Genomic DNA, 14,249 nt, shown 5'->3' with positions numbered 1-14,249 from the left:
TTCTTTTTTCCTCACTTTTCCTTACACGCTTTCTCCTCTTTCCCCCTCTTTTTCTTCCCTTTTCCCCACTTTCCTTCCCCCTCCCCCTTCCCCCCCCCCCTTTTTTTTCCCACCATGCTTTTTTTCCCCCTTCCCCTCTCCCCTTCCCCCCGCCTTTCTTCTTCTTATCTCCAGCTTTTGCCTTCCTGCACACCCATGGACCTATAATCTAACAACTCTATACAACTCCATAATAGAGGAACTTCCTAACTATGTGGAAGAACCAATTGACCCCTCGTTTTTCACTTTGTTTCTAGTACTAACGTGAACCTATCTGGGTGCAGTTCGGGCCGCTTGTTGTCCCTTTCTCTCCTTCCCTCTCCTGTATGGGGGGCATGTAGGCGTGATCCCTCGCAAGACATATTTGGTCCACCGCCCGTTCCCTGGGGAGTTGGCCCGACACTGACACGGGGGAGACAAGGGAACATAGGAGGAATCGCATCACCTAAAACATTCTAAAAAACGCCAGAAATCCTGCGATAGGTAACTATACAACCTAGGCAGATATGTTACATGGTATACATATATAGGTCTGTTATTGTTGAATCTGATGTTATGTTTGATATATGTTGACCTTTTCACAGTGGACAACCATCCTCTGAAGAAGACCCAGCAAGGGTCGAAACGCGTCAAGATTTATACATACAACTCTCGTTGTCCTACATCTACTGCATTGCATATTGCCCTTATTTATAGGCATTGTCTGTTGTCATCAAATTTTAAGGATTCAACATTTGAGGAAACTGTGGTTGCTCTATAATACATAGTATTTTGCATTGGTTCTAATTATAGGCATAGTCCGCTGCAATTGTACGCTATATCCAGTTCATGTCCTGACTCAAACAGTCAGAATTCATCTAGCGATTTTTTAATGTTATTTATACTTTTTGTATCAATAAAATCAATTTTTTCAATTATCTACACTGCATCTCATTGGCTGCTTTAAAGCCCCGATAGGGGGTTCTCGTAGTTTTTTAAGTTATAATTTTGTTTTTTTAAAACTCTGGACTCCAAGATCCAGAGTAGGCCAGATGTCTCCATGTGACTTAGAAACCATGAACAGGTTGGAATGGATGTTGTGAGACCTTTCTTTTGCCAATACAGGTGCAATGACCCCCTCTGGACAGCAATCTATGCAGGGCCATAAAGAAAAACACCACTCTTTTAGTGGAATGCTTTTTTGCACAATCACCCTCCAGACGAAGGGGAATTGCCACATTGCTCCACCTTTTAGAGGTACTCACTAGTCCATTGCTTTCTTTTACCCATTCTTCACATATAATGCCGAGTGTGCCCTGCTAGTGAGGTCACTGGATACATTTTACATGGGAAATCGTTGCCTGCAGGATTCTGCACTGACTGGTATACATTACAGGCCGTCCCCACTCTTGTTTGCGGTCCATGGCCTTCTAATCCGGCAGCAAGGGCAGGATAGGAATAGCCAAAGGGCTACATGTGGCCCTGGGGCTGCAATTTGTCCAGGTGTCTGTTAAACTGTATTAAAGCAGACTGAAGTCACCAGCCTGGCTATGCAGTCTAGCTTTGTAAATCTCAGTGCTAGCCACATAAAATCATTTGTCAAATAAAACAGCTCTCATATGAAATGCAACTGTGTATTTAGCTTTCATGGAGATCAGCCTCAGGATATTCTATTTGTCCTGCTGCTGACCACTAGTAGGAGTGCTTACTCCTGTGTATTTACCGGCATAGAAATATGCACAGGTATAGTGTAGTCCCGTGCAGGATGTCCCACAGATGTCTATTGGGACACAGCCGTTGCACAAACCTCCACTGCTCCCAATTTGTCATCGGTGTTGTGCAAGGCCCTGAATGCACAATGTCTTTGGAATCATGCATCCGCTGCATCTCAACAGAAATTAATGAAACTTCCTGCATGGGGATGCACAGAACACCTGTGCCTTTCTGTGTAGGTAAACACAGCCCTTGTATGGGTTATGCATTGATAAACCCTTGGGAACAAGGTCTTAAAATTTCACCATGATATTCATTTATAATATGGTATTTTGGATTAGGTCTTAATGCATTCCATAAGTAAATGAAGAGATAATGGAAAAATTACTTTGTTGGTAGTTATAGCGCCTGAGCTTGAAGGAGATGGGTCTTTAGAAGATCTTAAAGGATGTGTGCTTGATTTGTCTTTATCTGTAATAGAATAAAAACAAAACATGTAAATTACACAACTACATGCTGTATAATAGTTGTACTATTCAACATAACCAGTTTAAGATTTTTCAGTTTTGGGAGAGGGAAAGTGAATAACTCTTTTCGATTTATATTACTGTGCATCTGCTGCGAAATTTACCTTGACTCACTGGTGACACAACAGGAAACGAAAAGCGTTTCTCCAACATGTACACATACAGAAATGAAAAAATTAGCAGGACTTCTGTCTTTACCGAATTCAACAAAATAATTTTTATTTATTTATTTATTTTTTATTTGTATCCCCACTGGATGGATCTTCTCTTGATTTCTGTCCAAGTGACCAAGAAGAAAGTGGCAGTTACTGAGGAACTAACCAAATTTCACAAAAAAAGTCTGTAATTTTGTCTGCTTGAAAAAATTTGGGCTGAATAGCAGCTGCATCAGATCATATGCAGCTGTTGCTTGGGCACTTTGACATCCAACAGGGCTGGTGTCAAAATAGGATAGCAACAATAGATTAATTCGACCACATTGGGCATGGATGGAGGACGATTTTCTTTTTCCGTTTAGCCTGCAGGCTGAATATAATAAAATAAAAACTCAGTGTATGACCAGCTTAAATCTGCAAAGCAATATTTAAAAGTGCAATCATTTGTAAATGGAAAAAAAAGTTTTCCTTTCTAGTTCTCATGACGTATTTGCATCTGCTTTTCAATTAATATTTACTGTGATAAAACTGAGTAGTACACAATTTAAGTCTGTGGCAAATACCGGTATCTATCCTTCCAAACTTTTTCCAGAAAAAAAACCTTGTAGGCGGATTTACAAATTACCTGTGAATAAAATGTAATCCAACAGAACAAGAACCAGTCCAGATATATCTTGCAGACTAGTGAGGACTGAAAAATTGAATAAACCCAATTTTACAATTCAGGCAATTACGTTAGATAACTGGTTTGGTATGCAAACTGCTGTAAATAAGTTGTAAAGATTAACTAGCGTCAGTATATGCATTCACAGCGGAAGATCCAGCCATTCGTCTATAAAGGCTTTATCAATCAGACCATCCTGGGGGGCTACCTCCCATCTCATACTCCTAAAAATTAGGTTTTCCCTTAAATAATGTTTGAAAGTGAACACATCCCACCAGGTCTTCACCTGCTTTTCTAATGTGTTTTCTAACATTTGGATATTTTTAATGAAGTGTCTACCACCTAATGGTATGAATATAGAACTCGACCTAAATTGTTTTATAAATGTTTTTTAAAATAAAAAGGTCGCTTAATGGTGACAATGGTGATGGATTTCATATCTAGAATATGTAGTAAGTGTTCAGTTAATTGGTAGGAATGCTTTAGCAGTCCCACTATTGTTATTCGATTTTATTTATTTTAATTTTTATTATTAATTTTATTTATTATTCCGTACGTTTTTTGGCTCTGCGCAACTTCTGCATACTTTCAGCTATTAAAACCATTCAACTATTAAAGTGTTAGTCTCTTTCAACTTTTTTTCTACTATTTATACTTTTTAAAATATTAAGCTTTTTAACACTTTTTTTTTTTAAACATTGAAGTCAATGAGAGCATGCTTCAGATTCTTAAAATCTTCTGCTCCCAAAAGTTTCAGCTCCTTCATACGTTCACCTACAGACCCCAAACAAACTTTAAAATGTTCACAAAATATTCAGCTATCTGGCTATAGCTTTTCAGTTTGATATCTTTTACAGTTTTTATGAAAAAGCTGTTTGTTTAGTGGTCATTTCAGGAAATTTTAGCCATTAAACAGAGTGTACTGTGCTGCTCTTGTTGCCATGGTTACCAAAGCTTCTGTTATACACAGTGATGGGCGGTGGCTGGAGCATTTCAGCTCTGATTACAGAGCCCGGGGGAGGGGACAGACACACCATGTATTGATTTATAATAGAGGAATATGATGGGGCAGTTTTGATGGGGCAGTTTTGATGGTGGCAATATGATGGGGCAGTTTTGATGGTGGCAATATGATGGGGCAGTTTTGATGGTGGCAATATGATGGGGCAGTTTTGATGGTGGCAATATGATGGGGCAGTTTTGATGGTGGCAATATGATGGGGCAGTTTTGATGGTGGCAATATGATGGGGCAGTTTTGATGGTGGCAATATGATGGGGCAGTTTTGATGGTGGCAATAGGATGGGGCAGTTTTGATGGTGGCAATAGGATGGGGCAGTTTTGATGGTGGCAATAGGATGGGGCAGTTTTGATGGTGGCAATATGATGGGGCAGTTTTGATGGGGCAGTTTTGATGGGGCAATTTTGATGGGGCAATTTTGATGGGGCAATTTTGATGGCAGTATGATGGGGCAATTTTGATGGCAGTATGATGGGGCAGTTTTGATGGCAGTATGATGGGGCAGTTTTGATGGCAGTATGATGGGGCAGTTTTGATGGGGGCCGTTTTAGCAATTCAGCTATTCAGCATTCCCACGCATTTTCCCCAGGAAATGCATTTTCTAGTATATATTATTTCTATTCTGGATGTTATATAAGTGTTTTCTTATAACTTTTTTTAATTATTGTTTTAACTGATATATATTATATTCGGTCCAACTATATCAACCGTATGTTGATTATATGAAAAGTATTCAATTATGAACTGATTGTGTTGAAGTTTTAAACTTATATGGATTGTAATGTGCTATGTTTGTGGTGGATGATAGAGATATCATTGCTGCGGGCACACTGAGGGTGGATAAGCAATTTTCTGTCATTTGCATAAGTGGGTGTATTTAAAGATGGTTGCCGTGCCATACAGCCAATCCCAGGCCGAAGTTGGTATGACGAAACACGTCTGTACGGCAACAGGAAGTGACGTTCACGCACCACCGGAAGTGACGATCCGAGTGTTTTGAACTATCAGATCAGGGGAGGAATGACCTATACCTTATGTCTGCCGTGACGGGTATCTCTGGCATCTGCATCATATGAACGCAATTTTACCTTGCCTGTTTGTGAGTATATTACCATCGGGCTATGCTTTTTAGTAAATGCTTTATTTAATTTGACGATATCACACTATGTGGAGTCCTATTTCTCCTATATTACCCGCTGGGGAACGTGCACTGACGGAATTCATCTGAACCCTATGATGGTTAACTGCTTGATTGCCAAAACACAAGAGTGTGATGCAAACCTTTCTGGTGAGTTTACATCCAAACTGGGGAGTGGAGACACATTTTGGTCACATGGTGTGGTGTTGGATGAAGTTATCAACGGTCGACCCATAGATTTGACCCTATCAAGTGTGATTTATGGACTTTAATACACTATGCACATTATCACTTTTTGGTGTGTTATTCAAATATCCTTGCTGGTAATCATTTACCTTTTGATGCTACTGTTTACCTGTTCTCATTTATATTTGGTAGCTTGTTTGTATAAATCATATTTTACACCTAAAAAGTACATCTACCTAAACTGAGTATTGATTGCTTGACATTTAATTTACCCATCTGTGCCACCCTTTCTATAATAGGAGCCTGTTTAGTGTAAAAGAGGCTACAAAATTACAACTATCCAAAGCTATAGACTGGCCAGAGATGGATCTTTTTTTTTTTTTTTTCAGCCAGCAAGTTGCAGCTCCTAGTCAAATGAAAATTTTCTAATTGAGATTTGACTGGTCCCTGCTGCACTTGCCAAATTTCAATCCAGCTATAAATTTTGTGCTTGATTATGTTAAAGATTCTAAACTATTTCATCCATGTCTTTAATGAAAAACTATGCAACATAAAACTAGAAATTTCGTATTACATGCAATATAAAAGCAGTTCAGAGAAAAAGAAAAAAAAAAAGCATACTTTTGTGCTGGTGTGTGGGGAATGTCTTGCCTCTTTCTGGAGAATAGCTTCTGCTACTGACGCTGGAGCCGGATCTACTATGTGGAGAGTCTTTTCTAGTTACTGGAGATTCTCGGAAATATGGGGACTCTCTTCTGTGAGGAGACCGCTCCCGTATGTATGGAGGCTGGCATAACGTTTTTCTTCTGAATCCTTCTCTGTTCTCTCTTTGTTGAACATAAAATAACGTTTTGTGAAAACAAGAAAATTACAAAATGTTTTTTTTTTTTTTCCCATTAGCTTTTCTTAAAAAAAAAAAAAAAAAAACACCAACATGTGTGCATAGGACTCCACTGCCACATCTTCATCTTTTCATGCTATACAGTTTTAGCGCAGTGCATTTTATTTTTAGAAGTGGTTTCGTTGTCTTTGCTGCATTTAAGGTTGACTGGAGAAATGCATAAACAATATATATATATTTTTGTCTTAACACACAACTGCATAGCACAGAAGTGTTATATATATTATATATATACACACACACACACACACACACACACACACACACACACACAAAATTGGGAAGCAATGTGTGTGTAGTTCTATTAAGAGCAGGGTTTTACCCATATACTGTTTGTTTGAACAGCAGAATTTTTTCCACGTTGTTAGCCAATATAGGCTCAACAGGATAAAGAAATAGTACTAAGTTAGTTATACATTTTCTAATACTTTTTTAAAATTCTTTTTGAATTTTGGTTAGAATGGATTTTGGAGTTATGCCATTTTTTTTTTTTTTTTTTTAGAGTTATATTGATTTTTTCTTTTCTTTTTTTATTGTTTGAAAAAACGTGTTCACATTGTGCGATGTTAATATGCAATAGGTATATTATACAAAAGGGTCAATTAGGAGATTGGTGAAGGGATGCACCTGTGTGCACTCTAGCTTGATGCATTAGCCTATAAAAGCGGCTAATATGTTGAACAATACACATGCAACTTGATGAAGGATGGAGTTTCTGTCTGTAACTGTGCAGTCATTACTTGTATAAGCATGAAGACTGAAGTAAAACGCGTTTGAAACGAAGATTGCATCTTCAATTCTTAGTTATATATCTGGTAGAAGCAGGAGTGCCAAATCAGATGTGAATCTCTTTAGAAATGAGGAAGATATGGCAGAAGTGTCCTACCTGGTGTGTATGTATGTATACACATACACACATACCAACACATATACATACATACATACATACATACATAGCTCTGTGTGGAAGCAGTAGTCTATATGCAAAGGTCCGAGAAGCCCAGTCAGATCTCTAGCTCTGCATTTAGACAAGCGCATGCTCCTTGCCAACTGAAACGTTTCTACTGTTTTGGTTTTTTTTTTTACTTTTTATTGGTTTTCTGAAAAAGTTGTACAATACAGAGCCTTTGGGCATTCCCCGGCTCAAACAGCACAAAACAAATCAAAGAAAAAAACCACAGCTACTACAATGAAACCCCACAGGTTTTTACGCAGATTGAAACCTGCGTAAAAATGTTCATCCAGTCGTTACTGCTCGCTCTTACAAGTGTTATAGCAATGCAATAAATCTTTTCCATAACAAGGACAAGGTGCATTAGGTGTACTAGAAACACATGCATAAAGTCTTAGGCTTAATGTACACGGGATGCTTTTACAACCTCTCCTGAACAATTTAACTTGACAGATAGTAACCCACGTTTAAACGTCCGTTTTGCCATTTTTACACGCCGCGTTTGTGTTTAGAAGCGTTTGGAAAAAAAAATTATTATTAATTTTTTTTTTTCCCAAAATCGCCAAAAAAGAAAAACTACTAAACAAAACGCGGTTAAACGCTAGTTGCTGCATTTAGCGGCTGAAACATCAGAAACTTCGAAGTCTGAAGTCATTTTTTTTTTGCCTTCAAAGAAAAGCCTATAAAAACACAACTGCCTAAAAACGACATTAAACGAACCTGTGTACATGTACACATAAGATTACATTGGCTGAGTTCAGGGGCAGTTGAAAAAAGCATCCAACTGCCTCTGAACGTCCGTTTACCAGCAGCAGTGAGGCCTTAGGCTAGCATAACCATAAAAGACAATTATCTAAATGTCCGATTTATAGGAGGTATGCAAGTCACCTCCTACCCAACCATGCATCATTTTTCAGCATTTGTGATTGGAGGTGATAAGCTGCATTAACTAGGGACTTCCACAAATTTAAGGAGGGAACGTTTCCACTGTTTAAGACCAAGTGTTTAGCGCATCTGGAATGTATTTGTAAAATATTACAGAAAGAAAAAAAAAAAAAATAAAGAAGGTTTTTAGACTATATTCAGCACAAATCAATTTTTTTTTTCTAAGGAATAAAAGGAGAATAGGGAAAAAGCTAAATTATAGCCACTAAACGTAGCCACGGAGCACACACTTCCTATGATACCCAGCACCATCTAGTGACTATAAGGCAATATTTTCCCCATTTACATATATATATATATATTTTCTTAATGAACAACATTTGATCTGCAAGGAATAAAAGGCCGAGAATATTATTTGTGACCCACTCACACAGAACAAAATTTACATGCAGTTTTAATGGAACAAACAACTATCCATTTTTTAAAAATCATCAATACACCTCTGTGTGCAGTTTTAAACAGTTTTTTTTTTTTTTTTTTACACAAAATAAGCATAGAAAATAATGCTAATATACCCACAAATTGTATTTCACATTTATGCTGAATATACAGTGCCTTGAAAAAGTATTTATACCCCTTGAAATTTTTCCACATTTTGTCATGTTACAACCAAAAACGTAAATGTATTTTATTGGGATTTTATGTGATAGACCAACACAAAGTGGCAGGAAAATTGTAAATGGTTTTCAATTAATCCAATAATCAATTTAATCTCTGTATTAATAACGATGTTCTATGAAGCCCTCAGAAGTTTGTCAGAGAACCTTAGTAAACAAACAGAATCATGAAGGCCAAGGAACACACCAGACAGATCAGGGATAAAGTTGTGGAGAAGTTTAAAGCAGGGTTAGGTTATAAAAACATATCCGAAGCTTTGAACATCTGACAGAGCACTGTTCTTTCCATTTTCAGATGATGGATTGATTATGGCGCAACTGCAAACCTACCAAGACATGGCCGTTCACTTAAACTGACAGACCGGGCAATTAGAGCACTAATCAGAGAAGCTCAAAGTAACTCTGGAGGAGCTACAGTGATCCACAGCTCAGGTGGAAGAATCTGTCCACAGGACAACTATTAGTCGCGCACTCCTCAAATCTGGCCTTTATGGAAGATTGGCAAGAAGAAAGCCATTGTTGAAAGAAAGCCATAAGAAGTCCCGTTAGCAGTTTGCGAGAAGCCTTGTGGGGGACACAGCAAACATGTGGAAGAAGGTGCTCTGGTCAGATGAGACCAAAATTTAACTTTTTGGCCTAAAAGCAAAACTCTATGTGCGGTGCAAAACTAACTCTGTGGTGGCACTGGTGGCATCATGTTGCGGGGATGCTTTTCTACAGCAGGGACAAGGAAGGTGGTCAGAGTTGATGGTAAGATGGATGGAGCCAAATACAGGGCAATCTTAAAAGAAAACCTGTTAAGAGTCTGCAAAAGACTTGAGACTGGGGTGGAGTGTCACCTTCCAGCAGGACAAAGACCCTAAACATAAAGCCAGAGCTACAATGGAATGGTTAAGATCAAAGCATATTCATGTGTTAGAATGGCCCAGTCAAAGTCCAGACCTAAGTCCAATTGAGAATCTGCGGCAAGACTTGAAAACTGCTGTTTACAGACACTCTCCATCCAATCTGACAGAGCTTGAGCTATTTTGCAAATGGGCAAAAATGTCACTTCCTAGATGTGAAAAGCTGGTAGAGACATACCCAAAAAGACTTGCAGCTGTAATTGCAGTGAAAGGTGGTTCTACAAAGTATTGATACAAATGCATGCCACACTTTTCAGATATTGATTTGTAAAAAATTTTGAAAATCATTTATCATTTTCCTTCCACGTCACAATTATATGCCACTTTGTGTTGGTCTATCTCAAAAAAAAAATAATAATAATATCGCAATAAAATGCATTTACATTTTTGGTTGCAACATGACAAAACGTGGAAAATTTCAAAGGGTAGGAATACTTTTTCAAGGCACTATACATGGAGAGTTTGCTCAAGAATAAAGGGTCTGAAAGATTCTCACCTTACTTTCCATGATGAGTTGGCACAATATATATTTCATACAAGTAGGCCGAACCATTTATTGGCATCCTGGAATATGGTCTCATCACTCTAGCTTTGGGTGCAAAAGGGCTGAGCAACAACCCTACTGGAGAGTTGTTGCTGCAAACATATCCATGAGTTACCAGAAGTCCGATGGAGATTCAAGTCACCAGAATTTACCCATGTCTGAAATATCCATTTATGGATGTAGAGGTGCTACTTACAAATGTAGCATATTTTCTAGATCTACATGGATGTTCACCATTCCAAGCTTAGCACTACATTGCGCCCATTTGCCTGATAATTTACAAGCAACAGCACCTTTACAACACTATCTTTTTCTTACAAAAAGAATGTCCAACTACACATGTGTCTTGTCTAGTAAGGGACAATTGCTTGTCTTACTGAATACATCTCAGCGTGCTAAAAATAAACACACCTGTTATAGCCCCGGTACAGTGTAACCAGCACAAAGAGTAAAATAAAGTCAACATTTCGAGTTGGTTCATCTTACCATTAGACAGGTGGCTGTATCACCCTGGTGCTAAAATGGCCACCTATAAGCGACCAGCAATGTGGCTGAAATTCCCATCGTAACAGGTGCTGAAAGCCTTGAAAATCACCTTTTTCATGAAAACCAATGCATGTTCTATTTTAGCAGCACTAAATAATCAAACATAACTGAACAAATCTGTGTATGTTTTATTTTTCATGAAGCTAGTGAGATGTATGTATATACGTTCTTTTGTCTGTGCTTTGCATAAGGCATTTTTGTTCAGTTTGTTGGCTGTGTAAAGAGAATATGGGAGCAGTTGAGATTGGGAATGTCTATTTGTATGTTGGTCCCCTCAACTTCAGCAGACCTCCTCCTTCCCAAATCAGTCAACTAGCTGGTTTGGATTTTACCTAGTATTCGTTGCCTTAGCCCCCACCCCTTGAAGAAAGGCTGCAGCTGGGGATTCCTAAAGCATTTTTCCATATTTCTAGAGCACTTTCCATATGTATAATTATGGAAGTAATCCCAAAGAACATGCATGATACAGCAACTGCATTATTAATGTTTGTAGGTAGCTTTAAAGTATAACTAAAGGCAAACCTTTTTCAAACTTTTGGACAGATTGAAGATGGATTAGAACACCTTTTTTGCGGTCTGTGCCCCCCATTCTGAAAATTTAATGTCTCCATTTGTCCTGTTTACTTTTATCGTCGAAAGTGAAAGAAAATCCCAAATTTTGGGTTGTCCCCAGAATAGCTAAGTACCGTATTTATCGACGTATAACACGCACCCCAAGTTTAGGAGGGAATTTTAAGGAAAAAAACTTTTAGGAGGGAAGTTTAGGGACAAAAAAATTACATTTAAATGCCCATCAATTCAGCCTTATCAGTGTCCATCTGCAGCCTTGTCAGTGTCATTGCAGCCTTGTCAGTGCAGCCTTGCCCCAGTGTCCATTGAAGCCTTGTCAGTGCAGCCTTGCCCCAGTGTCCATTGCAGCCTTTTCAGTGCAGCCTTGCCCCCAGTGTCCATTGCAGCCTTGTCATTACAGCCTTGCCCCCAGTGTCCATTGCAACCTTGTCATTACAGCCTTAGACAGATTTAAATATAGCGCCGCCGAGATCGCAGGGACTGGGCGGAGCTGAGATACACACAGCCGAGTGTACTCGGCTCCGCTCGCAATCACGCCGAGTCCCGCCCTATGATGGACATAACACAGGTCCAATGGCGGGACTGGGCATGACTGTGAGCGGAGCCGAGAAGAGCCAAATACACTCGGCTATGTGTATCTCGGCGGCGATCGCTCCGCTCACAATCAGCAGAGATCGTCGGGGATCGGCGTATAACACGCACCCACGATTTTTCCCTGATTTTTAAGGGGAAAAAAAGTGCATGTTATAAGCTGATAAATACGGTACTTCAGTGGAAAACTTCCAATGGGGACACTAGTTCTACTGACTTGGGGGCCCCAAGAAATGCCCTTAATTTGCATGGATTTCCTTTCACTTACTTGTTTTGGCTATGGGAAGTGAAGGTAAATCTCCCCAATAGGACACAGATGGCAAAAATGAAAAAAGTTTGGCCTATAGTTCTACTTTAAGCTTTCCCCTAGAAGACGTGAATAGGGGTGACAACAGAAGACCTAGACGTTACACAGGCTGGGACTTTCAAGAATCAGACCAAGAACACAAAAGTGAGCGGAATTTACACACAAAGTTTACTTCTTAGATAATCTGGTCCCAATTTACTACTCCAATTACCAAATAAGTATGGCTAAAAATATCAAAACTAGTAGGTGCTTAAAGCTCCCCATGTATCATCTAACTTTAGTTTGGTCCAACCTGGTCCAAACTATTTACTTCACTAACAGTTGCAGCGTGCACTGTATAACTTTGTAGCTGAGCTACACAAAAGTATACAACACTGGGTTCTGGCAGCAGGACAAGAACTTCCAGTCCCACTCCTAAAACAAAACAAAGTTGGGCTGAGTGCTGCTCAGTCATTCAGAGGAAATCTTTGAATTTCATGAATGAATACAAAGCTTTCTCTGACTGGCTGAGGTGGAGTTTGTGACATCAGCTCATCTCTCTGCCTCAGCCAACCTGAGGAATCTTTGTATTCATTCACAGAATACAAAGCCACCTCTGAATGACGAGTAGCGCTCAGCCCAACTCGATTTTTTTTCCCAGAAAGTGGCATAGGCAGTTCACAGTATACAGTTTATACACACAGCTGCTGCAACGGTTAGTGAAGTAAATAGTTTGTTTGGACCAGTTTGGTTAAAACTATTTAAAGGCAAATGAAAAATCAGTTTTAAAAAAGGTAGGTTTTGCTTTAATTCGCAGAGCAAAAAAACAGGATCACTTTAATGCCAACATCCGCAGTTGCTTATACTTACCATTTGGCTGCAAGTGTGAAGACATGAAGCCCTGTGTAAGCGCCATGTCATTACTTGAGCTTCTAAAACAGGGCTAACGACTCCATCCTTACACCTTCATTACAGGGTTTGTTGCCTGAGCAGCCAACTGCTTAGCCAGCATTGTCACATTGGAAGATAGGGAGTGGGTCAAATGAATCCCCATACCCGGAAATGCAAGGTTAGCGGCTTTCCTTTTTGCAGGAGAATGGGGCAAAACCATGGAGAGTATAAGTAGCTGTGGGGTACAAGACTAAAGTTACTTGCTACTTTGCCCTGCACAGGCAAAGCACAGGTTTGCTTGAAGGTCACTTTTGGAACAAGGACAATGTTTGTTACAATATATTATGAAATTACCCATTCAATGGGCATTTAGTATTTTCCAATGTACCTTACATTTGCATATTTTATAAGCAGGATAAAAAAACAAAAAAAAAAAACAAAAAAAAAAACCTAAGACTTTTAAACAATTGATGTACCGTCCTCAGAGTTACCAAAGGTAATGGGACTAAAGGATTAACGCAACAGTATTTTTGGAACCCTCTATCTAGCACACAGTTATCCTATTTGTTGGGCAGTTTTAGCTCAAATATGGCAAATCATCTTGTGCAAGTTAAAAAAAAAAAAAAAAAAAAAAAAAATCAATGGGAAAGCTTAGATTTGGATAAAGTAAAGGAGAATAATTCTGAAAGATTTAATTAATCCCAGTTGAGGAGTTTTCGACTTACTTTCTATAGCAGTGAGAACCAAGGCACTGATATTATCTGAACTCTTTTTGCCTTTCTGAAAAGCATTGTTTCTATATACTCCTTGAGAGAATCTACAAGGGACTGATGATAGCAATAATCTGCATAGGTCTAGCGAGGCTAACATTTTTTTTCTTCTTTTTTTTTTTTTTTTTTAAACAAAAAAGGGGAAAATAAAATCACTTATGCTTCACTACTCTTGGTAATCACAGGAGTAGTGCTGATATTTTACCTAGCTGTTTCTATTGAATAAAAAGTAGGGGTGTTTTATATCGCTTGGTAAATAGTGCAATACTTCCGTACAAAATACATAGTTTGGTTTATCTAGAGCGGGGTT

General features: G+C 38.8%; 1 protein-coding gene across 2 annotated transcripts in view; it reads right to left on the bottom strand.

Annotated features, from left to right (window-relative positions):
- The window catches only part of PPHLN1 (periphilin 1), a 136,827-nt gene that overhangs the window by 50,637 nt on the left and 71,941 nt on the right, over nucleotides 1-14,249 (bottom strand). For both annotated transcript variants that reach the window (XM_073619939.1, XM_073619940.1), the window contains 2 exons: nucleotides 6,043-6,248; nucleotides 2,120-2,202 (listed from right to left, as the gene is read on the bottom strand). In XM_073619939.1, the coding sequence (XP_073476040.1) occupies nucleotides 2,120-2,202; nucleotides 6,043-6,248 (289 nt within the window). The remainder of the gene's footprint in view (nucleotides 1-2,119; nucleotides 2,203-6,042; nucleotides 6,249-14,249) is intronic.

Source organism: Aquarana catesbeiana, linkage group LG03 (assembly GCF_042186555.1).
Source record: "Aquarana catesbeiana isolate 2022-GZ linkage group LG03, ASM4218655v1, whole genome shotgun sequence".
Taxonomy (NCBI): domain Eukaryota; kingdom Metazoa; phylum Chordata; class Amphibia; order Anura; family Ranidae; genus Aquarana; species Aquarana catesbeiana.
The sequence above is the reverse complement of the archived record's forward strand: the minus strand, read 5'-3'. Positions and strand labels throughout refer to the sequence as shown.